The sequence below is a fragment of the Diadema antillarum genome, unplaced genomic scaffold, assembly GCF_040938485.1.
Source record: "Diadema antillarum isolate AM-2024a unplaced genomic scaffold, OU_Dant_1.0 scf00000201, whole genome shotgun sequence".
Taxonomy (NCBI): Eukaryota; Metazoa; Echinodermata; class Echinoidea; order Diadematoida; family Diadematidae; genus Diadema; species Diadema antillarum.
This window is the reverse complement of record NW_027271090.1, coordinates 1776424-1801009: the sequence shown is the minus strand read 5'-3', so window position 1 is coordinate 1801009 and position 24586 is coordinate 1776424. Positions and strand designations below refer to the sequence as shown.

Below are 24586 nucleotides of genomic sequence, written 5' to 3'. Positions count from 1 at the left end.
TTTTGGGGTAAAAACAAAACAAAACAAAACAAAAAGGAAATAGTGTTTGTGTGTGTGTGGGGGGGGGGGAGGGGCGCAAAGTGGTGACACCCTTTGTATTCCTATGTAAGGGTGCAAAAAAAAAGTGGGGGTCCGAACCCCCCTGCCACCCCCCCCCCCCCTTCCCGGTTCCGCCGGCTTGATCGTTATCCATAATGATAAAGATGATGATAATGACGATAGAAATAATAGGTTTTATCACAAAATCATCACTACACCTGCACTATTAGAATTGGTATCATTAAAGTCTACTACATTTACTATTGCCACTATTACCATCAGCACTAACATTATCTATAGGTCAGTCAGAGCATTCATTGGATGTTTTTTCTACTCACTTTTTTCTTGGAAAGACCAAGTTGCCCGTATTCATTGTTACCCCACACCAAGGCCCTCCCGGAGGTAGTTACTGCAACCGAATGGGTGCCGCCAGCGGCAATTTTCGACAGAGGAACGCCTCGAAGCCTCTCGACTTCCGTCGGTTGAGACACGTCTTCCTTGCTGCCACTGTCCAGTCCAAGCTGACTGCAGTCGTTGGCTCCCCATGTGAACAGCTTCCCAGCTGTGGAGGGGAGACCAAAGATCACAAAGACTGTGACAAGCCTTCATACACACACACACACACACACACACACACACATAGAAACATACAATCAGACACGTAGGAACATTTATGCTTGTAGAAATGCATTAGCATAATTTTGTCAATGCATTATATTCATTTATTTGTTTTTACCTTTTAACTCATTCATCTGTTTACGTAATGATTTACCCTTTTTCTGTTTATTTATCTACTTATTAAATTAGTTCGAAATTTACCACCGGTATTTCAAATAATCAGTTAATTCATTTATATTTCAAACATTAGCTTTTTCGTGTTAATTAGGTCCTTTATCTTGACCAACAGACCAAGAAACACAAGCTCAGAGACTCTGTTTCGTAAAGCTGTTCGTATATTTACGCAGGTACGCATGACTTTACGAACGACTGGAACATGAAGTGCCGATATGTGTAGCAATCGTTTTTTCTTATATATATATATATATATATATATATATATATATATATATATCTTTAACAAAGTAAGACTGTAGGGCCTATGTCAATATTCATCTTCATTTGGGCAATAATACACTTTCAACTCAAAAACGTGTGTTGAAAGGTAAAGATAATCATTACCATCTGCAAACTTTGACTTTAGCTACTGAAATTATCAATGATTTAATGCGAAATCCACTTGGCTCGTCATAATAATTTAAGTCGTTAGTGAAGTCGTGCGTAACTATACGAACAGCTTTATAAAACAGGGCCTTGATGGTCTATCATTCTTCGCCAATCGCAGGCTTACATATCAATTTCAAATGCACAGGTGAAAAAGGTTGTAATCGATTCCAAATCAGAAGTAGATATTGATAACTTGCATCATTCTGTTGTTGTTTTCTTTTCTTGAATTTTCCTCTACTTACTTCTTGTAAGGGCTAGACAGTGGTAGTCTCCGCATGCGATCTGGATGACTTTCTGCTCAGTCAAACCTTCAACCTCACTGAAATAATGCACATATACAAAGAGATATGGATGAGTATATTTCCACAGGTCACTCAACTATAATACACTCACGAGTATCATAAGATAGAGGAACATCACGAAATGAAAACGATTACTCATTATCTGAATATGATAATTATAGGCCCTACATTGTAATTACGCTGCAAAGGTTTGTACAGACTGATTATACAAATGCAGGTTCTAAAGAGACTTAACTATTGGCAATCGTTTCAAACGAATAATACATCCCTTCAAACAATCATTACATTGTAATGGGATATTTCTTGAAGGCCTTCCGAGCTATAAAAATCCCGAGAGAAGGGGAACGGAACGAATTTCCAAAGAAATTGAAGGTATGTGGAAGACAACGATTGCGCGGCACGGAGAGAAAAAGAGGGGAGAAAATGAAAAATAATGAGGAACTAGAGATAGAAGTGAAAGAACATAAAAAATAGAGAATATTAATTTCTACCCTATTTCTCATCCGATTTTTGTCATTTATGCAACGTTCTATGAAGACCTTTTTTCTCTCTTTCTTTTAGATTTGATTTATTTTGGGGGTGGATATCCTCTGTAATTATGTCTCTGACCTGATATGAGAAAATTTGCCCTTCATTCCTGTTCTTCCTTTATTCCTGTTTTTCTTCTTTTCCCACCGGCCAAGTTGCTGACGACTGTTGGCGCCCCAGGAGTAGATTTTCCCTTCTGTTGACATGGCAACAAAATGCTCCTTCCCGCCCGTAAGATCCACCAGTCTAATGGTTTCTTGAACAGTTCCTGCAAAGCCCCGTGGAACCATTTCCACTGCAACGAAATTCCATTAAGTAAAAGTTGTGTGTACACCATCAAGATTAAAACAAAATTAACCCAACAAATCCTTGCAGAATTTTGCTGCAGAAAAAAAAGAAAGAAAAAAAAACACATGTATACATATATTATCTTGAAGTCATCAAAGTGGCAACTCGTTATGTGAGATGTAACTGGTTTAATTAACTAGATATGCGCAAAATATCCTCTGTATGAAGAGCAACTGAAATTGTTTTTAAGTGTTGACAATGTTAAATGATCCACCTCCCAAAAAATAAAAAATATATATATATATAGCAGTAATAGAAAAAACAAATCTGCAACAGAACCATGCAATCATAATGATGAGTAACAAAATGCTTAAAAGGTCCTTGAAATCAAATTGATGTTGACTTGTATTGATGCCTCTTGGTCCGTACATGGATACTTCATGAAAATATGAATATATATATGATATATAATGGTATATGAAATATAATTGTAACCCATTAGTAACTGAACAGCCCGAACCGCCCGTTTTTTTTTAAGAATTATGTTTTACCATTAAAATTATTTTCAAAAAGAATGTATGATTATGGAATTTAAAAGAGGTCAAAGGTCAACAGCAGTAAGCCAGTATTACGTCTGTGACACACAATTATCTTGGTAAAGAAGTCGTAATATAGGCTTTCAAATAAACATAACTTATTATAGACAAAAAAATGCACTGTGCTATTTCATTTAATTTAAAAAGTTGTTGAAATAAGAGTAATTGTTGTACCTTCTATGGAACTACAGGCCATTATGTACGGAATCTTCAGTTGCTAAAGAGTTAAACATTTTCCTTTTTTTCTGCACCCTGTTATTAAAGCAACATCTCTTTAGAATAAAAATCCTCGGGATCATTTCTATTCTCATTCCCGTTGGGACATTATTTTCCCGTAACACTTGAACTGAACGATAGAGACAGTTATGTGCCATACCATTCATTGCGACGTCAAAGATCAAACTTTGTCCAAAACAACAACAAAAATGTAACGCTTTTGCAAGTGTAGGTTGAATAGGAATGAACGGTAAGGGACATAACTGTTACTAGGTCTTTTGCTCGACTCAAGTGTTTCTAGGAGGATAGTTTCAGAGCTGGAACACGATGATGATTTGGAGGATCTTTTTAGAGGTGTGTTTTAATAGGGTGCAGACCCTCCCCCCCCCCCCCGAAAAAAAGAAAAGTTTGAAATTATCATTAGCAGCTACGCCCTCACAATACTTGCTCCTAACATGTTGAAGGAGTAAGTTTGGTGTCATGTATAGCCATTCATCCTCACTCATAAACATTCATTCTTTGTATAACAGTTCTCACCTGGCCCAAATATTTTGTGAACACTATTGTTGCTCACACCTGTTGCTCACACCTGTTTTTAACAAAAGATATTGTGACATCATCACTTCAGTACTCTATTATTGTCTTACTTCTCACCGTATTGATCATGATCGGCGATATCCGATATTCTGCATGAAAAGACACGTCCGCTCTCTACCAGTATGGCGACCCTATCGAGTGTGGAATGCGCCCTTGTCACGCGTTCGTTCCGGAAGGTCGAAAGTTGAATGACCTTCAAATGACCCTCTTTGCCGCTAGATGCCTTCTTGGGAGCCATTGTGTGTGCCTTTAGCTGCACAAAGTAACAAATGAGATATATCATTTCAATGATTCAGCAAAGTAAAATTGCGGACGAACAAGCAAATTAACACTGATATTGTGTATTAATAGATGCAAAGAAGACTTTGGACCCGCCATGTCATCTCTATTTGCCTGTTATATGACTATTTTTTTTTCTTCTACCTCATTTACCATTGGAATAATAGAAAGCATTTTGGCGCCTATACTCCACAGAAAACAGACTAATAAAAAGTCGAAGCTATACCGTAATCTTTGTAATCATTACAGCTCTCATGATTTAAAGTTATATCAATAAGTTTTCATCATCACCGTTATTGATTATTTTACAAATAATTGCGTTACTAGTATAGGATTTCCGGTTCATTTCAAACTTTAATTTAGATCAGGTAAATCTATCAAGCGGTTTGTGCAATCAATTTGGTTGGAAAAAAAAAATGTCATCGCAGTAAATTTGGCTATTTTTGCAAATAGCCAGAACTTTTTTCCTTCTTTTCATGTCAAAATCTCAGTAGAAGTTTGACGTTTTTCGTATAAATGAAAGTTCAATATCTTCGAGGATCTTTGCCCCAGCTGCTGTCCCCTGATCACTTTCCTTAAAAAAAAAGAAAACATAAAAATCATTACGTGTACTATTCTAGACTTCTTTCGACTCCATCCATTTTTTATGCATACTTCTAGGTAAAACGTATACAGGAAAGGAAAAAAGTCGCATGTTTACAGAAAAGAATGAAATTAAAGTGCACGTAAGTGATGTAATGGTAAAACAGACAAATGAAAAAGATAACAAAGAAAATCTGGAATGTCTTCCAGTAAGATGTATGCATGTTTGCGATGCACTCGTGGTACATCATTGAGAATGCCACGAGGATACATCGTCCATAATGATTCTAAATTGAATGGATACAATTAAAAAAAAAAAGATTTCCCTAAGCGGATCTTAACCCTAGAAACACGCCCACTACGCAGTTGTGACTTCCTATGTCGATTTCAGGACTTAAAAGTCCATGGCAATGGACTTAGAAATCCATAACACATCAACTACATAGTTTTCCCTTTTCTACAACCTAGGCTTTTTAGCAGTCCTCTCCATTTCTAACTTTTTTTCTTTGTTACGATTCAGTTGCAGTTTGCCACAGCATTTCTTGATACTTTATCTAAAAGTATTTTTTTTTGTTTCATTGTGAAAAAATGGAGTGCATTTAAATTTCATTCGAATATGCAAAAGTCATATTGTACTTCACTTTGTTTATATGCAAATGTAAATATTTCACACTTCCGTCTGAAATGAAATCAAATCAAATCAAAATGAAATGAAATGAAATATAGCAATTGGGATCGTTTAACAGCGATTCCTTGGTTTGTTGTTAGGACACGGTATGCGAGATATCGTTTGTTTTGCATGACCATTTCAAACATGGGACTGGCAAAAGTTGAATTCAACGGAAAATTCCGTTGCATAGTATAGTAGTAGCAGCAGTAGTAGTCGTCGTCGACGTTGCAGCAGTAGAAGGTCAACATCTTTATTATCATCGTTATTTTTTCCTCATCACCATAGCATCCTGATTACTAAACAATGACTCTGCGCTTTAACTATACTATACAGGGGAAACTCGGTATAACGAACACTGCTATAACGAGATATCGGTTATAACGAGGAAATTTTCTCGGTCCCAAATTTCCTTCCACACAAGTCTATGTAAAATGCTACTCTTATAGCGAGATCGGCTATAACGAAATAACTGCTATAACGAGATAAATTTTGTGACTTCCAAACAAAGAAAAACATAGAAAATCAAACCTGCTATAGCGAGGTACAAAGCAAAATGCCGTCGGTAAAGCTTTACTTCCCCTGTGCTATCATCTTCCGAGATTGTAAAGCTTGATGCGCTAAAAACTGTCTTGGACACACATAATCATTTTCTTCAATGCACTCCAGCTAGCACTGCATGTTGTACGTGTGAAGTGTGTGTGTGCACGCACGCTGATACATGCAGAAAATGTGGTGGGACGGCCATATGTATAAATGACATCATCATGATCACGTTTAGCAGGTGTGAGGCAATCTGATGCTGTGATTGGCCTTCTACTTAGGGAATTCCCCGTCTTCACAGACACGCAGTCATAATGTACACAGAATATGTCACACACACAGCATTGTGCAGACCATATTCAAGCTTTCAACACAACACACACCCATACGATAACCACATACCAATCCACAGACGATCTTGATACAATCGCAAGCTATATAAATTTACAAATTCAAACATCTACAATTAATAAGAAACACATTCTTGATATTGGATTTCCTTGGCAAAAACATCTTCTTACCCATAAAGGTGAGTAATTCCCTCACACACAACATCAAGTTTTCAGTATTGATTGAAATATGATGGGTAGTCCCACATGTGCAAATTAATGTCATAATTTTATGCCTTCTTTTATGCCTACTGATATAACGAGATATCGGCTATAACGAGGAAAATGACTCGGTCCCGACCATCTCGTTATATCGAGTTTCCACTGTACTAGAGATTTAAACAACCATCTGCGACCATGGTTGTGTAATATAGGACTGATACTCATTATTTGCAATGGTGTTGTCTAGATTTGGCGGCAAATAAAGCCTTCCTGTATCAATGTTTAGAGCTTATAGTTTGTGGTCCGTACACAAAGGCTATTATAGCCAATGCGACAAATGTGATTCAATTGTTCGCTATAGCTACCTATAATTTATAAACATCAGTCAGATAGATAGTCGCTGACAAGGGCTGCATTTATTCATTGCAATAAACAGTGAATTTGCAGAGGCTGTGCGTGTATCATGTTTATAGAAAGGTCTGAAAAGAGACCAAACTTCCAATCCATTGACAATGCCATTGAAAACAGAGAGCAATCAATGTGCGATACTGACAACTCAAATCTGACGATCACACAAGCGAAAGCTGTTGAGCGTGTGTACCCACCTTTACGATGTAAACACGGTTAATCACAAATCACTGCCGTCAGGCATAACTCGTCTCCTTGCGGTACCCTCAACACGGAGACATGACGATCTGTCTGCTCGCTGAATGGTTATAATCTATTGTATTTCACAGACAGGCTTGAAACGACAGATCAGGCTTCCAAATTGAGAGAACGTCCACACAGCTATGACAGTGGCTTCTGTGATTTCTACATGCAGTTATACGTGCTTGCAAGCTTTCCGGAATGTTTCATTCGGCGACAGTTGCAGCATCGGACTACCCACGATTACATTTACATCGTGCTATCAGCTGTTGACTATCTATTGCCTGGTGTATTGTCAAGTAGAATCATCCCGTTTTGCAAATTTCGCAATGCTAATATCCTCACTAGACGCCTGGTGCAATCACTCCCTCCCTCCCTCTCTCTCTCTCTCTCTCTCTCTCTCTCTCTCTCTCTCTCCCGACGACGTCGTCTGCTTCGATGGGATTCCCCTTGCAGCATTGGGGGGCCTATACAAAGTATTACTGTAACCTACGTCACTGTAGAGTGGGGATTCCCAGTGTCGTATGGAAAGCCAACATGGCAGCATCCCCTAGAGTATAATAATATTATACGTGTACGTCTGGCGCGCAGCATACGCAGTTTCACACGTCGTATGTTATACCCATCTACACCGTCTCTGGAATATAGGGCCTAACTTTCACGTCTATAGATTACATGAACTACATAATATCTATCATCGTTATAAACGAATGATTAGGCCTATGGATGATAATATATGTGTCCCTTGACTTTTAATATTAAGTATAATGTGATGCACAAGCATTGCGTCTGCTTGAATCCAGCTAGGATGATCAGAGTTTCTAACGACAGAGGGCGGACTACATCAAATCGCTGTGACACCACATCACTCTTCACACTTTCTAGAGTATAATACATGCATTTATACTTCTACTCTTTTCTCTGTAACTCCTTTGCTATGGCAGTGTTCTGCCGTCACTGGCCTTAGTATACTTCAGGGCTTTTTACACTTGTGTTTCTTAACCCCGGACTTTCTCTGACCCAGGACTATCGTTAGTCCCGTACCAATTTTTCAGCTTTTTACACTCGCCAATTAGTCCCGTACTATCTCTTGTCCGGGGCTAAGGAGAAAACTGACCTTTTTACACTCGTATTTCTTAGCCCCGGACTTTCCAAACCACATGAATATTCATAATTACGCTGTGTACTGTACACGTACACGCACGCACCGGCAGCACTTGATTGCCTCGTTTCTGATTGGTCAGTGAGGGTCGGACTTCGTCTCCGTCGCTTAGCCCAGGATTATTTTTTCGTTCTGTTTACACTCACTTGCTTGGCACCGCAATTGCGGTGCTAACCCCTGCTATTTTGCAGGGCCAGATAGTACCGTACTATCGGTGGGGCTAGCCCACTTTGGCAAAAACGAGTGTAAACAGAAAGTGGGCTAAGGATAGTCCCGTACCAACGGTGGGGCTAAGGCCCCCCCCCCCCCCTTAGCCCCACCGTTGGTCCGGGGCTAAGCAAAATTTTACAAGTGTAAAAAGCCCTTTCTACAGCTCACGGTGTCAGGCCAGACAGCAGTGAGAAAACCAGGCTGTAAAACAGAACAGGTAATTGTTCTCCCCATAAACGCGCAGTTATGTCAAATATGTCAATTACGTTGCCTATTTCCTTTTCCCATTCTAATTTCAGCCCTGTTTTCTGTCGTAACCTATAGTTCTTTTAGTATATAGAAGCAAATGAATATCCGTGTATTTAGTGGGACTACAACCCGAAATAAATCTTTTCTTATGAGATTGTGTGTATACATTGTGTGTAAACACTGTTGTGTGTGGGGGTATTTTTAGAGATATTAAATAATCATCACTATTATTGTTTCGTAGGTATTTTCGAAATCTGTTTACTGATATTAAACTTAACTGAGCCATTTCCCAAAGCCTGATCTCGACCTTGGGTCCGGATGATATGCTCACTTTACAATCTCTATAGATCTCTTTCACCAAGGCATTATAATAAGTACGCGTAGATTTCCGAAAAAAAAAACGGTATAAAATATAACCACCCAAACAAAGCGTGCGCGAGGCTTGCTCAACATAGAAACAGAGCAATAAAGGCAACATGCTTGTCCAGAGGATTTAGACGATATCAACACAAGTAGGCGTACTTCAAACTTGATGCAGTCATCACGCATGCATTTAAAACAAGTTAAACATGCTGTGCGGCGAACACATGTGATTATAATACGTAGTGACAGGTTCGCGATCGAGTTAGGATTCATTCAACGGCCTGATCCTCCCCCTTTTTTTAATACAACATACAACGCAATGTATATGTTGTTTTAACCTCTTAATCATAATTATACACTACAAAAAGTCCGGTGTTAAATAGTGAACACCGAGCTGGTGTTAAATTTTCGGAACTCATTTATGGTGTTAAATTAACACCTCCGGGTGTCATTTCCAAATTTTAAACTGTTATTTGAAGAGTTTCTTAGTAACTGCACTTCTTGTTGATTTTTAATTTAAACAAGACGATCAAGAATTTTACATTAAAGTACTAGATTTTTGAAAAAATGTGAAAATAAATTTACACCAAAGTAACACCAGCTGGTGTGGTCTCTTATTGAAGCTGGACGGGTGTTAAACCATTGATATTAACACCAACAAATATCAAATCAACACCATGTAGTGTCATTTGTGAATTAACACCAGTACAGTGTCAAAATAACACCAGGTACAGTGTCAAATTAACACCACGAAGTGTCAGGTGAACACTTTTCAACACCATCACAGTGCATTTTTAACACCTGTGGGTGTGGTCCTTTATTGAAGTTTGATCGGTGTTAGATTTAACACCCGTGGTGTTAAATCTAACACCGATGTTTTTACAGTGCAGCTGTGTCATGCATCCACATTATGTCATGATATCGGAAATAAATCATGAGTAGGCCTTGTTACTAGGAGTATCAAATATCAAATTTAAGTAAGTCTTTTCTTATCAGAATCGTACGCTTCATGTTGAATCCGAAGCAACATGATATAAGAATGTTGACGTGATTACAATGACAACAGTATTATAAAACACACAAAAAAATAAACACTAAACAAAAAATAAGTTTCCCCTGAAACAATTCGCTTTAATTTCTGAAGTAAGAAATTTGAGGAAATCTAAACACAGGGGCAAGTAGTTGTAAACTTGTCGGGTAACTGTCGGGTCACGCTTCAGTGCAGGGCCGGCGCACTGTTTTCAAAAGTGTGGGGGCCCACTTCCGGGTTTCATGGTCTAACAAGCAAAAAAAAAAGGTCCTCAGCTCATCTCTCCTCGTCCACTTCCGGGTTTCTTCAGCTGACAAGCAAAAAAAAAAAGGTCCTCAGCTCATTCTCTCCCCTCCCATTTTAGTGCTTCTAACGTACTTCGCGGTTGAAAAAAGTGAAAAAGTGTGGGGGCCCAAAGTGATGACACCTTATGTATTCCTTTGTATGGTGCACAAAAAGTGTGGGGGCCCGAGCCCCCAAGGCCCCCACGGCCGCGCCGCCCCTGCAGTGAGCGCGGCTTGAAGGCAAAATGGTCACTTGTTGAAATTCACAAGCCGTATTGTGTAACAAGCCGTATTCAGGGCGATGAGACCTGTCTTTTCTGTATTCTAGACACTAAACAAAAAGTAAGTTCCCCCTAAAACAAATCGGTGTAATTTCTGAATCGGGGACCTTTGAGGAAATCTAAAGTCAATGGCAAGTAGTTGTACTTTCAAGCTACCTATCATGTGGAATTCAGTGTATATTGTCAAGTTAGTGAGCACGTCTTGAAGGAAAAATGGTCACTTCTTGAAGTTCACTTTGATGCAATGATAATGGGAAAAAAATCAATTTTCCAGCATAAAAAATCAGGAAGTACAGGGTATATTCAAGCGCTTAATCTTATCCAAACATTGATAGCTGTACGAAGAATGGGACCAAAAAAGAAAAGAAAAGATGTAAAATATCATAGCAACAACAATGAAGGAATATCAAAGTATTAGCTTCACATTATAAATCTAACACTATCTGTCCATGATTAATGTCGACTTTTAGGGGAGTACTCCTGTTGTAGCGTTATCCTTTCAAAAGTTAGAGTTGAAAGTGAAGAGTGTGCAAAAAAATGTTCAAGAAATGAAAATGGGCCTCCGAGATATAGCTGATCACACTATACTCTACCACGAAGAGTTGTAGAAAAATTGCTGAAAACCCAGTTTCCTGTTCCGTTTACGATTCCAAACTTAAGTATATTGTAGAAGAAGAATAGCTGTTTCAGAAAATATTTAAAAAAAAACTCAAAATTGACTAGGTTGACCCGATTCATTTGTTGACCCGATTCCCCTTAGGCAAAATCAAGGGGTGCGACTTTTTGTTTGTTTTGTGATGCACGGTCACAAATAGTGTTTAATCAATGCGGTTTGGGCGGGTTAAATATCTTTCTGTGCTGTTGTGCGTCTGAATCGGGAATTCATACTCAAAATATGTGTGTGCCAAACTTCATTTCTGATTTGTTTGTTTTTTTCATTTATTTTAGTTTCTTTGGTACGATTTTGTGAAGCGGTCCGGGACATTCCGTTATATTTACAAGTGTGAGCCCTGTAAGTGCGTTTAAAAACGCAACTTCGAATGGAGCTCTAAGCCTTTACTCAAGGCAACGAAGGACTTTTACGAAAGTTGAATGCATGGTAGCTCTTTTTATTTAAAAGAAAAGGTCAGGACGCTTATAACCACTTACGTGTGAAAATATTGATCTCTGTGATCAGCAAAAGCTTGCTGCAATTCACTGTGGGGTTTTTTTTCAGATTGTTTACCAAGACGTTAGAGTTGAATGTTGTGTCTAGAGAACAGGCAGTGCATTCCCTTAACAACGAATTTGGTTAAAACAGAATTCACATCACAAGGAAATCAATAACCACATCCCAACATTACCACCTACGTAATAAATATATTTTTGCAGTATAATCTGGATGTGCCGACATAACGCCACTTATCCCGGGGATTTGATCGTTACTACAATCGCATACTATAATCCCATATTTTCCCGTCAATGTGAGTACCACAGCTGTTCTTAGTGAAATTCAAAGTATGAAACCTAAGCCACTTATGACTTACTTGAGATTAAAATATGTTACGTGATATCAAATTTCTTTTAATTCTGTTTAATTAACAAATACGGAAATTTGATAAAGAAAAGACTATACACCAAACGGAGATCGATGTCTTTAATGACATGCAGTATTGAAGTGTCAAACAAATAGAAACGAAAGTAAGGTACTATGGTCTCTTTGCAGTTCTGAATGTCCCTCAAATCTCCTTTTTAGGGACCTTAGTTCGTTATTCCACACAAATCTGAAAACGATACAAGATTCGTTAGTCCCATAAAGTCGTTAATATGAAAATGAGATATATGATTGTATTTCCTAAAATAGAATAAACTTCACATAAAGTGACAAAATACATTGTTGATAGTATGAAACTGTATAGGATACTAAACACAATATTCAAGATTAAACGGTGCAATGCGCTTATTTACCCACCCATCCACCCCCCCCCCCCACACTCACGCATATTATCCTACAAAAACCCACGTGAATAAACACATTATTGACGAAGGCGAATAAAATCTTAAATAATCTCAAATAAACCTAGAATATTTATAAAAAAGATGTATTTCTCTTTCCTCTTTTTAGTATGTAAAGCAGTAATTCACCAGGATGCGCCATACGAAGTGAAGCAGAAACAATGAGGCCCCTGAAAGGCAGACACAGCAGGAAAAAAAAACCCAATACATTTCTGAACTATTAACGCCCTTAGAAATGATCCTGCGTGCTCCCTTAATAGTCAGGGCTGCTCATTAGCCAGTTACCCCTCATAATTACTCGACAGAAACCATGACCTATTCAAAACTTATAGGTCTATATTATGTTCTAACAATGTAAAAGCTCCATTCTGATGGGGGATACCAATCTTTGTTTTGGCTTATGATGGATTATAGTGATGTTTGTTTGTTTGTTTTTGTTTTTTAATTGAATTTTTGAAATAAAATATAAATTCTGTATAAAATTGTGATTCCCAATTGTAATAATAGAGCTTTATCTCTTTTTTAGAACAACATTTCAACCATCTTAATCTATATAAAACCATTTTTTGTTTGAAAAATGTATAGCGCAATCTTGTGCTGTGTGACGATTAATTTTTATAACAAGTTTCTTGTAAGATTAGATCTTCAAATAAACGGGAAAGGTAAGAATAAGGCTCAAATTGTACTCGTTAATCTTTCTTTATATGAAATAAAAACACAAACTGAAACAATTTTGTCTCAGATTCCACACATATGACTTGAAACTGATTAGTTGCATTTAATTGTAGTCTATTCCATTTGTTTTTCATAATATTCTCACAAAGTGCGTCCCCATTTGGTGTCCCAGTGAAATTTCGATGATCCCATTTTGTGGAACATTTTTCGTTTTAGATTTGTTATGACAAGTTTCAGCGTAATTGGTCAAATATTATGGAGAATATAAAATGGACAGAATGTGCCTCCTTGGGTCAGAGAGCGTCAAAAACGGTTAGAGCCTCTTGGTATCAATGGCCGATGACTATGACTAAGTTGCAACTCTGGAAATGCTCTCATAGTCAAAATGTTGTCTACAGATACATGCCAATTTTAAAAGCATAACCAAAACTTGCCACCTCAGTGGTAACAATATCGCTTTATCGGATCTTGGCCAACTGACTACTAGTACTAGGCCTACTTATGACCGGTCATTATAGCAAATTTACGTGTTAGCAAAACATAGCTGCCTGATCACGAGTAAGGAATCAACCAATCAGTCGATTGGTACCTGCCTGCTTCATCATTTCTTTAAAAAAATACTTCTCAAAAACACAGATGAATAGTAGTGTTGAAGCTTTCCACCACCAAAAAAAAACCCAACAACAACAAAAACAACAACAGCAGCAGCAACGACAACAAAAGCCGGAGCATTTCAGCGGTAAACACGTCTGTACTTTTCGAATTTCAGAAATGTGAAAAAAATAACACGACCTCCTCTTTGTCACACAAGACTACATGCGTATATCTATTTGTGTGTGTGTGTGTGTGTGTGTGTGTGTGTGTGTGTGTGTGTGTGTGTAATTGTTTGTTGAGTTATTCATGAAAGAATAGTAACGCATCCATCCATCCATCAACCGTTCTTTGCTTGTCTTATATTTGAAATAAAAACAAGTCCTTTCTATCTTAGCCAGCTCTTTCTCTCTATACGTAACATGTTCCTGACATGCATTGTTCTAAATTCTTTACCCTTTTCATTGTCTGTCCGGGATGGGGGGGGGGGGGTACTATTTATTTATCTATTTATTTATTTTTTTGCAAGTAAGCCTCGTATTGTTTTTCTCCCCTATTTTATCTTTTATTCATTCTCTAGTCATGGCAAAAAAAAAATACTCTTTCAGCCATGACTAGGGCTGATTTTCAAAGGGGTCCTTCTCGGGGATGTGCTCCAAGGAAAACATGTAATGTTAAATCCTTTTTCCTAACTTCTTAATTCGTAAGGAGGAATTTGTTTAGGCCGAATCACTCGCTTTAGTTATGATCAACACCCGGCAGATAAACTATCTACCTCTGCAACACAGACTGAGCGTCATTTCTTTTTATAGGCCCTAACCTGTCACTCTTCCTGTCTCATCCAACTTAAACCTAATCAGTCGGTAAGTATTGATTGTACACATAGTTATTATACTTTCTTTAAGCTATAACAATATTCTTCATATATATTACCTGAATATTTGCTTGTATATATGATATGTACACATGCATTTATACACAGCTTCTCTTTTTTATTTCACGAAATAAAAGCCAAACGCAATCTACATATTCTTTGCCATAGTGAAATGGTTAAATGCTCATGTCTTGAACAGTTTGATACACCGGTAAAAGCAAGCCCGCCGTTTATTTGCTTCTCAGCGTACAATTTGTACAATCTCTTCCGATAAACGAGCGATCTGAAAGTGTTATATTGTGTTATCTGTTGTTACATGCTTTACCTACTTTGCGTATTACGCTAGTGTGTGTCACATCATTAAGAAACGTGTAGAAAGAAAATTATGAAAGGAAATTATTGACATGTATGAATCATTCAACGGTTCAGTTTAACTATAATATATCAACTACTGCAGTTACTGATCTCCGTGTCTCTATACTCACTGAGAGTTAGGTATACATTGTAGCTGTAGTCTGGCGGACACGCCCGCCAACAATGCGTGGTGTGCATACATGTATTATGTTGCTTGCGTACAGTTGTAATATATTCAAGCCACGCGCATACATATTTCTCATGCAGACGCGCCTTGCCTTCACTCGTGATAGGGGCATTTACCTTTTGCTACCTTTGAAATAGTTCTAGCCATCATGATTATCACTGAGCGATCATGCCAGGGACGATGTTTATTAGTCGCATTCGAACGTACAATTAGTCCATGGGCCAAGACCCGAAAAAATGGGTTGTTGGTACCACCTGAGGTGGCAAAACCTATTTGGTGTCATTTTGTTTGTCGGGCATAGATATGCTTATCAAGCTATGATAGCATTTCCAAATGAGTAGCTTAGTCATAATAAATGATTTTTTAACCAATTTGGTCTCGTTTTTATATTCCTATACTTCTGAATCGAAACTGACCGCTATACAAAGAATAGCACTGTCTTCCGTATGTCAACAGGTATTCTGTTCTAAACGCGGCGCGCTTATTCTTTATTCAAGGCAGCGAAGGGAATATCCAAAGGGTTATGATGTCCACAGCTGTCACGCGGCGCCCTTAGTCTTTATCTAGACCTCTTAATCATAATTATACACTACAAAAAGTCCGGTGTTAAATAGTGAACACCGAGCTGGTGTTAAATTTTCGGAACTCATTTATGGTGTTAAATTAACACCTCCGGGTGTCATTTCCAAATTTTAAACTGTTATTTGAAGAGTTTCTTAGTAACTGCACTTCTTGTTGATTTTTAATTTAAACAAGACGATCAAGAATTTTACATTAAAATACTAGATTTTTGAAAAATGTGAAAATAAATTTACACCAAAGTAACACCAGCTGGTGTGGTCTCTTATTGAAGCTGGACGGGTGTTAAACCATTGATATTAACACCAACAAATATCAAATCAACACCATGTAGTGTCATTTTTGAATTAACACCAGTACAGTGTCAAAATAACACCAGGTACAGTGTCAAATTAACACCACGAAGTGTCAGGTGAACACTTTTCAACACCATCACAGTGCATTTTTAACACCTGTGGGTGTGGTCCTTTATTGAAGTTTGATCGGTGTTAGATTTAACACCCGTGGTGTTAAATCTAACACCGATGTTTTTACAGTGTAGCTGTGTCATGCATCCACATTATGTCATGATATCGGAAATAAATCATGAGTAGGCCTTGTTACTAGGAGTATCAAATATCAAATTTAAGTAAGTCTTTTCTTATCAGAATCGTACGCTTCATGTTGAATCCGAAGCAACATGATATAAGAATGTTGACGTGATTACAATGACAACAGTATTATAAAACACACAAAAAAATAAACACTAAACAAAAAATAAGTTTCCCCTGAAACAATTCGCTTTAATTTCTGAAGTAAGAAATTTGAGGAAATCTAAACACAGGGGCAAGTAGTTGTAAACTTGTCGGGTAACTGTCGGGTCACGCTTCAGTGCAGGGCCGGCGCACTGTTTTCAAAAGTGTCGGGGCCCACTTCCGGGTTTCATGGGCTAACAAGCAAAAAAAAAAAAAAAAAAAAAAAAAAAAGGTCCTCAGCTCATCTCTCCTCGTCCACTTCCGGGTTTCTTCAGCTGACAAGCAAAAAAAAAAGGTGCTCAGCTCATTCTCCCCCCTCCCATTTTAGTGCTTCTAACGTACTTCGCGGTTGAAAAAAGTGAAAAAGTGTGGGGGCCCAAAGTGATGACACCTTATGTATTCCTTTGTATGGTGCACAAAAAGTGTGGGGGCCCGAGCCCCAAGGCCCCCACGGCCGCGCCGCCCCTGCAGTGAGCGCGTCTTGAAGGCAAAATGGTCACTTGTTGAAATTCACAAGCCGTATTGTGTAACAAGCCGTATTCAGGGCGATGAGACCTGTCTTTTCTGTATTCTAGACACTAAACAAAAAGTAAGTTCCCCCTAAAACAAATCGGTGTAATTTCTGAATCGGGGACCTTTGAGGAAATCTAAAGTCAATGGCAAGTAGTTGTACTTTCAAGCTACCTATCATGTGGAATTCAGTGTATATTGTCAAGTTAGTGAGCACGTCTTGAAGGAAAAATGGTCACTTCTTGAAGTTCACTTTGATGCAATGATAATGGGAAAAAAAATCAATTTTCCAGCATAAAAAATCAGGAAGTACAGGGTATATTCAAGCGCTTAATCTTATCCAAACATTGATAGCTGTACGAAGAATGGGACCAAAAAAGAAAGAAAAGATGTAAAATATCATAGCAACAACAATGAAGGAATATCAAAGTATTAGCTTCACATTATAAATCTAACACTATCTGTCCATGATTAATGTCGACTTTTAGGGGAGTACTCCTGTTGTAGCGTTATCCTTTCAAAAGTTAGAGTTGAAAGTGAAGAGTGTGCAAAAAAATGTTCAAGAAATGAAAATGGGCCTCCGAGATATAGCTGATCACACTATACTCTACCACGAAGAGTTGTAGAAAAATTGCTGAAAACCCAGTTTCCTGTTCCGTTTACGATTCCAAACTTAAGTATATTGTAGAAGAAGAATAGCTGTTTCAGAAAATATTTAAAAAAAAACTCAAAATTGACTAGGTTGACCCGATTCATTTGTTGACCCGATTCCCTTAGGCAAAATCAAGGGGTGCGACTTTTTGTTTGTTTTGTGATGCACGGTCACAAATAGTGTTTAATCAATGCGGTTTGGGCGGGTTAAATATCTTTCTGCGCTGTTGTGCGTCTGAATCGGGAATTCATACTCAAAATATGTGTGTGCCAAACTTCATTTCTGATTTGTTTGTTTTTTTTTTTCATTTATTTTAGTTTCTTTGGTACGATTTTGTGAAGCGGTCCGGGACATTCCGTTATATTTACAAGTGTGAGCCCTGTAAGTGCGTTTAAAAACGCAACTTCGAATGGAGCTCTAAGCCTTTACTCAAGGCAACGAAGGACTTTTACGAAAGTTGAATGCATGGTAGCTCTTTTTATTTAAAAGAAAAGGTCAGGACGCTTATAACCACTTACGTGTGAAAATATTGATCTCTGTGACCAGCAAAAGCTTGCTGCAATTCACTGTGGGGTTTTTTTTTCAGATTGTTTACCAAGACGTTAGAGTTGAATGTTGTGTCTAGAGAACAGGCAGTGCATTCCCTTAACAACGAATTTGGTTAAAACAGAATTCACATCACAAGGAAATCAATAACCACATCCCAACATTACCACCTACGTAATAAATATATTTTTGCAGTATAATCTGGATGTGCCGACATAACGCCACTTATCCCGGGGATTTGATCGTTACTACAATCGCATACTATAATCCCATATTTTCCCGTCAATGTGAGTACCACAGCTGTTCTAAGTGAAATTCAAAGTATGAAACCTAAGCCACTTATGACTTACTTGAGATTAAAATATGTTACGTGATATCAAATTTCTTTTAATTCTGTTTTAATTAACAAATACGGAAATTTGATAAAGAAAAGACTATACACCAAACGGAGATCGATGTCTATAATGACATGCGGTATTGAAGTGTCAAACAAATAGAAACGAAAGTAAGGTACTATGGTCTCTTTGCAGTTCTGAATGTCCCTCAAATCTCCTTTTTAGGGACCTTAGTTCGTTATTCCACACAAATCTGAAAACGATACAAGATTCGTTAGTCCCATAAAGTCGTTAATATGAAAATGAGATATATGATTGTATTCCTAAAATAGAATAAACTTCACATAAAGTGACAAAATACATTGTTGATTGTATGAAACTGTATAGGATACTAAACACAATATTCAAGATTAAACGGTGCAATGCGCTTATTTACCCACCCACCCACCCCCCCCCCCCACACTCACGCATATTATCCTACACAAACCACGTGAATAAACACATTATTGACGAAGGCGAATAAAATCTTAAATAATCTCAAATAAACCTAGAATATTTATAAAAAAGATGTATTTCTCTTTCCTCTTTTTAGTATGTAAAGCAGTAATTCACCAGGATGCGCCATACGAAGTGAAGCAGAAAACAATGAGGCCCCTGAAAGGCAGACACAGCAGGAAAAAAAACCCAATACATTTCTGAACTATTAACGCCCCTTAGAAATGATCCTGCGTGCTCCCTTAATAGTCAGGGCTGCTCATTAGCCAGTTACCCTCATAATTACTCGACAGAAACCATGACCTATTCAAACTTATAGGTCTATATTATGTTCTAACAATGTAAAAGCTCCATTCTGATGGGGGATACCAATCTTTGTTTTGGCTTATGATGGATTATAGTGATGTTTGTTTGTTTGTTTTTGTTTTTTAATTGAATTTTTGAAATAAAATATAAATTCTGTATAAAATTGTGATTCCCAATTGTAATAATAGAGCTTTATCTCTTTTTTAGAACAACATTTCAACCATCTTAATCTATATAAAACCATTTTTTGTTTGAAAAATGTATAGCGCAATCTTGTGCTGTGTGACGATTAATTTTTATAACAAGTTTCTTGTAAGATTAGATCTTCAAAATAAACGGGAAAGGTAAGAATAAGGCTCAAATTGTACTCGTTAATCTTTCTTTATATGAAATAAAAACACAAACTGAAACAATTTTGTCTCAGATTCCACACATATGACTTGAAACTGATTAGTTGCATTTAATTGTAGTCTATTCCATTTGTTTTTCATAATATTCTCACAAAGTGCGTCCCCATTTGGTGTCCCAGTGAAATTTCGATGATCCCATTTTGTGGAACATTTTTCGTTTTAGATTTGTTATGACAAGTTTCAGCGTAATTGGTCAAATATTATGGAGAATATAAAATGGACAGAATGTGCCTCCTTGGGTCAGAGAGCGTCAAAAACGGTTAGAGCCTCTTGGTATCAATGGCCGATGACTATGACTAAGTTGCAACTCTGGAAATGCTCTCATAGTCAAAATGTTGTCTACAGATACATGCCAATTTTAAAAGCATAACCAAAACTTGCCACCTCAGTGGTAACAATATCGCTTTATCGGATCTTGGCCAACTGACTACTAGTACTAGGCCTACTTCAAATATGACCGGTCATTATAGCAAATTTACGTGTTAGCAAAACATAGCTGCCTGATCACGAGTAAGGAATCAACCAATCAGTCGATTGGTACCTGCCTGCTTCATCATTTCTTTAAAAAATACTTCTTAAAAACACAGATGAATAGTAGTGTTGAAGCTTTCCACCACCAAAAAAAAAAAAACCCAACAACAACAAAAACAACAACAGCAGCAGCAACGACAACAAAAGCCGGAGCATTTCAGCGGTAAACACGTCTGTACTTTTCGAATTTCAGAAATGTGAAAAAAATAACACGACCTCCTCTTTGTCACACACGACTACATGCGTATTATCTTTGTGTGTGTGTGTGTGTGTGTGTGTGTGTGTGTGTAATTGTTTGTTGAGTTATTCATGAAAGAATAGTAACGCATCCATCCATCCATCAACCGTTCTTTGCTTGTCTTATATTTGAAATAAAAACAAGTCCTTTCTATCTTAGCCAGCTCTTTCTCTCTATACGTAACATGTTCCTGACATGCATTGTTCTAAATTCTTTACCCTTTTCATTGTCTGTCCGGGATTGGGGGGGGTACTATTTATTTATCTATTTATTTATTTTTTTGCAAGTAAGCCTCGTATTGTTTTTCTCCCCTATTTTATCTTTTATTCATTCTCTAGTCATGGCAAAAAAAAAATACTCTTTCAGCCATGACTAGGGCTGATTTTCAAAGGGGTCCTTCTCGGGGATGTGCTCCAAGGAAAACATGTAATGTTAAATCCTTTTTCCTAACTTCATAATTCGTAAGGAGGAATTTGTTTAGGCCGAATCACTCGCTTTAGTTATGATCACACACCCGGCAGATAAACTATCTACCTCTGCAACACAGACTGAGCGTCATTTCTTTTTATAGGCCCTAACCTGTCACTCTTCCTGTCTCATCCAACTTAAACCTAATCAGTCGGTAAGTATTGATTGTACACATAGTTATTATACTTTCTTTAAGCTATAACAATATTCTTCATATATATTACCTGAATATTTGCTTGTATATATGATATGTACACATGCATTTATACACAGCTTCTCTTTTTTATTTCACGAAATAAAAGCCAAACGCAATCTACATATTCTTTGCCATAGTGAAATGGTTAAATGCTCATGTCTTGAACAGTTTGATACACCGGTAAAAGCAAGCCCGCCGTTTATTTGCTTCTCAGCGTACAATTTGTACAATCTCTTCCGATAAACGAGCGATCTGAAAGTGTTATATTGTGTTATCTGTTGTTACATGCTTTACCTACTTTGCGTATTACGCTAGTGTGTGTCACATCATTAAGAAACGTGTAGAAAGAAAATTATGAAAGGAAATTATTGACATGTATGAATCATTCAACGGTTCAGTTTAACTATAATATATCAGCTACTGCAGTTACTGATCTCCGGTCTCTATACTCACTGAGAGTTAGGTATACATTGTAGCTGTAGTCTGGCGGACACGCCCGCCAACAATTGCGTGGTGTACATACATGTATTATGTTGCTTGCGTACAGTTGTAATATATTCAAGCCACGCGCATACATATTTCTCATGCAGACGCGCCTTGCCTTCACTCGTGATAGGGGCATTTACCTTTTGCTACCTTTGAAATAGTTCTAGCCATCATGATTATCACTGAGCGATCATGCCAGGGACGATGTTTATTAGTCGCATTGGAACGTACAATTAGTCCATGGCCAAGCCCGAAAAAAATGGGTTGTTGGTACCACCTGAGGTGGCAAAACCTATTTGGTGTCATTTTGTTTGTCGGGCATAGATATGCTTATCAAGCTATGATAGCATTTCCAAATGAGTAGCTTAGTCATAATAAATGATTTTTAAACCAATTTGGTCTCGTTTTTATATTCCTATACTTCTGAATCGAAACTAACCGCTATACAAAGAATAGCACTGTCTTCCGTATGTCAACAGGTATTCTGTTCTAAACGCGGCGCGCTTATTCTTTATTCAAGGCAGCGAAGGGAATATCCAAAGGGTTATGATGTCCACAGCTGTCACGCGGCGCCCTTAGTCTTTATCTAGACCTCTTAATCATAATTATACACTACAAAAAGTCCGGTGTTAAGTAGTGAACACCGAGCTGGTGTTAAATTTTCGGAACTCATTTATGGTGTTAAATTAACACCTCCGGGTGTCATTTCCAAATTTTAAACTGTTATTTGAAGAGTTTCTTAGTAACTGCACTTCTTGTTGATTTTTAATTTAAACAAGACGATCAAGAATTTTACATTAAAATACTAGATTTTTGAAAAAATGTGAAAATAAATTTACACCAAAGTAACACCAGCTGGTGTGGTCTCTTATTGAAGCTGGACGGGTGTTAAACCATTGATATTAACACCAACAAATATCAAATCAACACCATGTAGTGTCATTTTTGAATTAACACCAGTACAGTGTCAAAATAACACCAGGTACAGTGTCAAATTAACACCACGAAGTGTCAGGTGAACACTTTTCAACACCATCACAGTGCATTTTTAACACCTGTGGGTGTGGTCCTTTATTGAAGTTTGATCGGTGTTAGATTTAACACCCGTGGTGTTAAATCTAACACCGATGTTTTTACAGTGTAGCTGTGTCATGCATCCACATTATGTCATGATATCGGAAATAAATCATGAGTAGGCCTTGTTACTAGGAGTATCAAATATCAAATTTAAGTAAGTCTTTTCTTATCAGAATCGTACGCTTCATGTTGAATCCGAAGCAACATGATATAAGAATGTTGACGTGATTACAATGACAACAGTATTATAAAACACACAAAAAAATAAACACTAAACAAAAAATAAGTTTCCCCTGAAACAATTCGCTTTAATTTCTGAAGTAAGAAATTTGAGGAAATCTAAACACAGGGGCAAGTAGTTGTAAACTTGTCGGGTAACTGTCGGGTCACGCTTCAGTGCAGGGCCGGCGCACTGTTTTCAAAAGTGTCGGGGCCCACTTCCGGGTTTCATGGGCTAACAAGCAAAAAAAAAAGGTCCTCAGCTCATCTCTCCTCGTCCACTTCCGGGTTTCTTCAGCTGACAAGCAAAAAAAAAAGGTGCTCAGCTCATTCTCCCCCCTCCCATTTTAGTGCTTCTAACGTACTTCGCGGTTGAAAAAAGTGAAAAAGTGTGGGGGCCCAAAGTGATGACACCTTATGTATTCCTTTGTATGGTGCACAAAAAGTGTGGGGGCCCGAGCCCCCAAGGCCCCCACGGCCGCGCCGCCCCTGCAGTGAGCGCGTCTTGAAGGCAAAATGGTCACTTGTTGAAATTCACAAGCCGTATTGTGTAACAAGCCGTATTCAGGGCGATGAGACCTGTCTTTTCTGTATTCTAGACACTAAACAAAAAGTAAGTTCCCCCTAAAACAAATCGGTGTAATTTCTGAATCGGGGACCTTTGAGGAAATCTAAAGTCAATGGCAAGTAGTTGTACTTTCAAGCTACCTATCATGTGGAATTCAGTGTATATTGTCAAGTTAGTGAGCACGTCTTGAAGGAAAAATGGTCACTTCTTGAAGTTCACTTTGATGCAATGATAATGGGAAAAAAAATCAATTTTCCAGCATAAAAAATCAGGAAGTACAGGGTATATTCAAGCGCTTAATCTTATCCAAACATTGATAGCTGTACGAAGAATGGGACCAAAAAAGAAAAGAAAAGATGTAAAATATCATAGCAACAACAATGAAGGAATATCAAAGTATTAGCTTCACATTATAAATCTAACACTATCTGTCCATGATTAATGTCGACTTTTAGGGGAGTACTCCTGTTGTAGCGTTATCCTTTCAAAAGTTAGAGTTGAAAGTGAAGAGTGTGCAAAAAAATGTTCAAGAAATGAAAATGGGCCTCCGAGATATAGCTGATCACACTATACTCTACCACGAAGAGTTGTAGAAAAATTGCTGAAAACCCAGTTTCCTGTTCCGTTTACGATTCCAAACTTAAGTATATTGTAGAAGAAGAATAGCTGTTTCAGAAAATATTTAAAAAAAAACTCAAAATTGACTAGGTTGACCCGATTCATTTGTTGACCCGATTCCCCTTAGGCAAAATCAAGGGGTGCGACTTTTTGTTTGTTTTGTGATGCACGGTCACAAATAGTGTTTAATCAATGCGGTTTGGGCGGGTTAAATATCTTTCTGCGCTGTTGTGCGTCTGAATCGGGAATTCATACTCAAAATATGTGTGTGCCAAACTTCATTTCTGATTTGTTTGTTTTTTT

General features: G+C 37.7%; 1 protein-coding gene across 1 annotated transcript; it reads right to left on the bottom strand.

The window, feature by feature from the left end:
• Positions 1 to 353: 353 nt before the first annotated feature.
• On the bottom strand, positions 354 to 7365 carry LOC139723815 (E3 ISG15--protein ligase Herc6-like). Its single transcript, XM_071635022.1, has 5 exons — positions 7018 to 7365; positions 3848 to 4043; positions 2175 to 2388; positions 1506 to 1582; positions 354 to 601 (listed from the first exon to the last, which is right to left on the bottom strand). The coding sequence occupies exons 2-5, from the start codon at positions 4026 to 4028 to the stop codon at positions 354 to 356; spliced, it is 720 nt and encodes a 239-aa protein (XP_071491123.1). The 5' UTR covers positions 4029 to 4043; positions 7018 to 7365.
• Positions 7366 to 24586: the final 17221 nt, after the last annotated feature.

Excerpts from the sequence above, each read along its gene's own strand:
- LOC139723815 (XM_071635022.1), bottom strand. The coding sequence starts at position 4,028 with ATGGCTCCCAAGAAGGCATCTAGCGGCAAAGAGGGTCATTTGAAGGTC. Across the intron at positions 1,583-2,174 it reads GGCAAATTTTCTCATATCAG|TGAGGTTGAAGGTTTGACTG; the intron begins GTCAGAGACATA and ends GCATTATTTCAG. Across the intron at positions 602-1,505 it reads CTGTCTAGCCCTTACAAGAA|CTGGGAAGCTGTTCACATGG; the intron begins GTAAGTAGAGGA and ends TCCCCTCCACAG.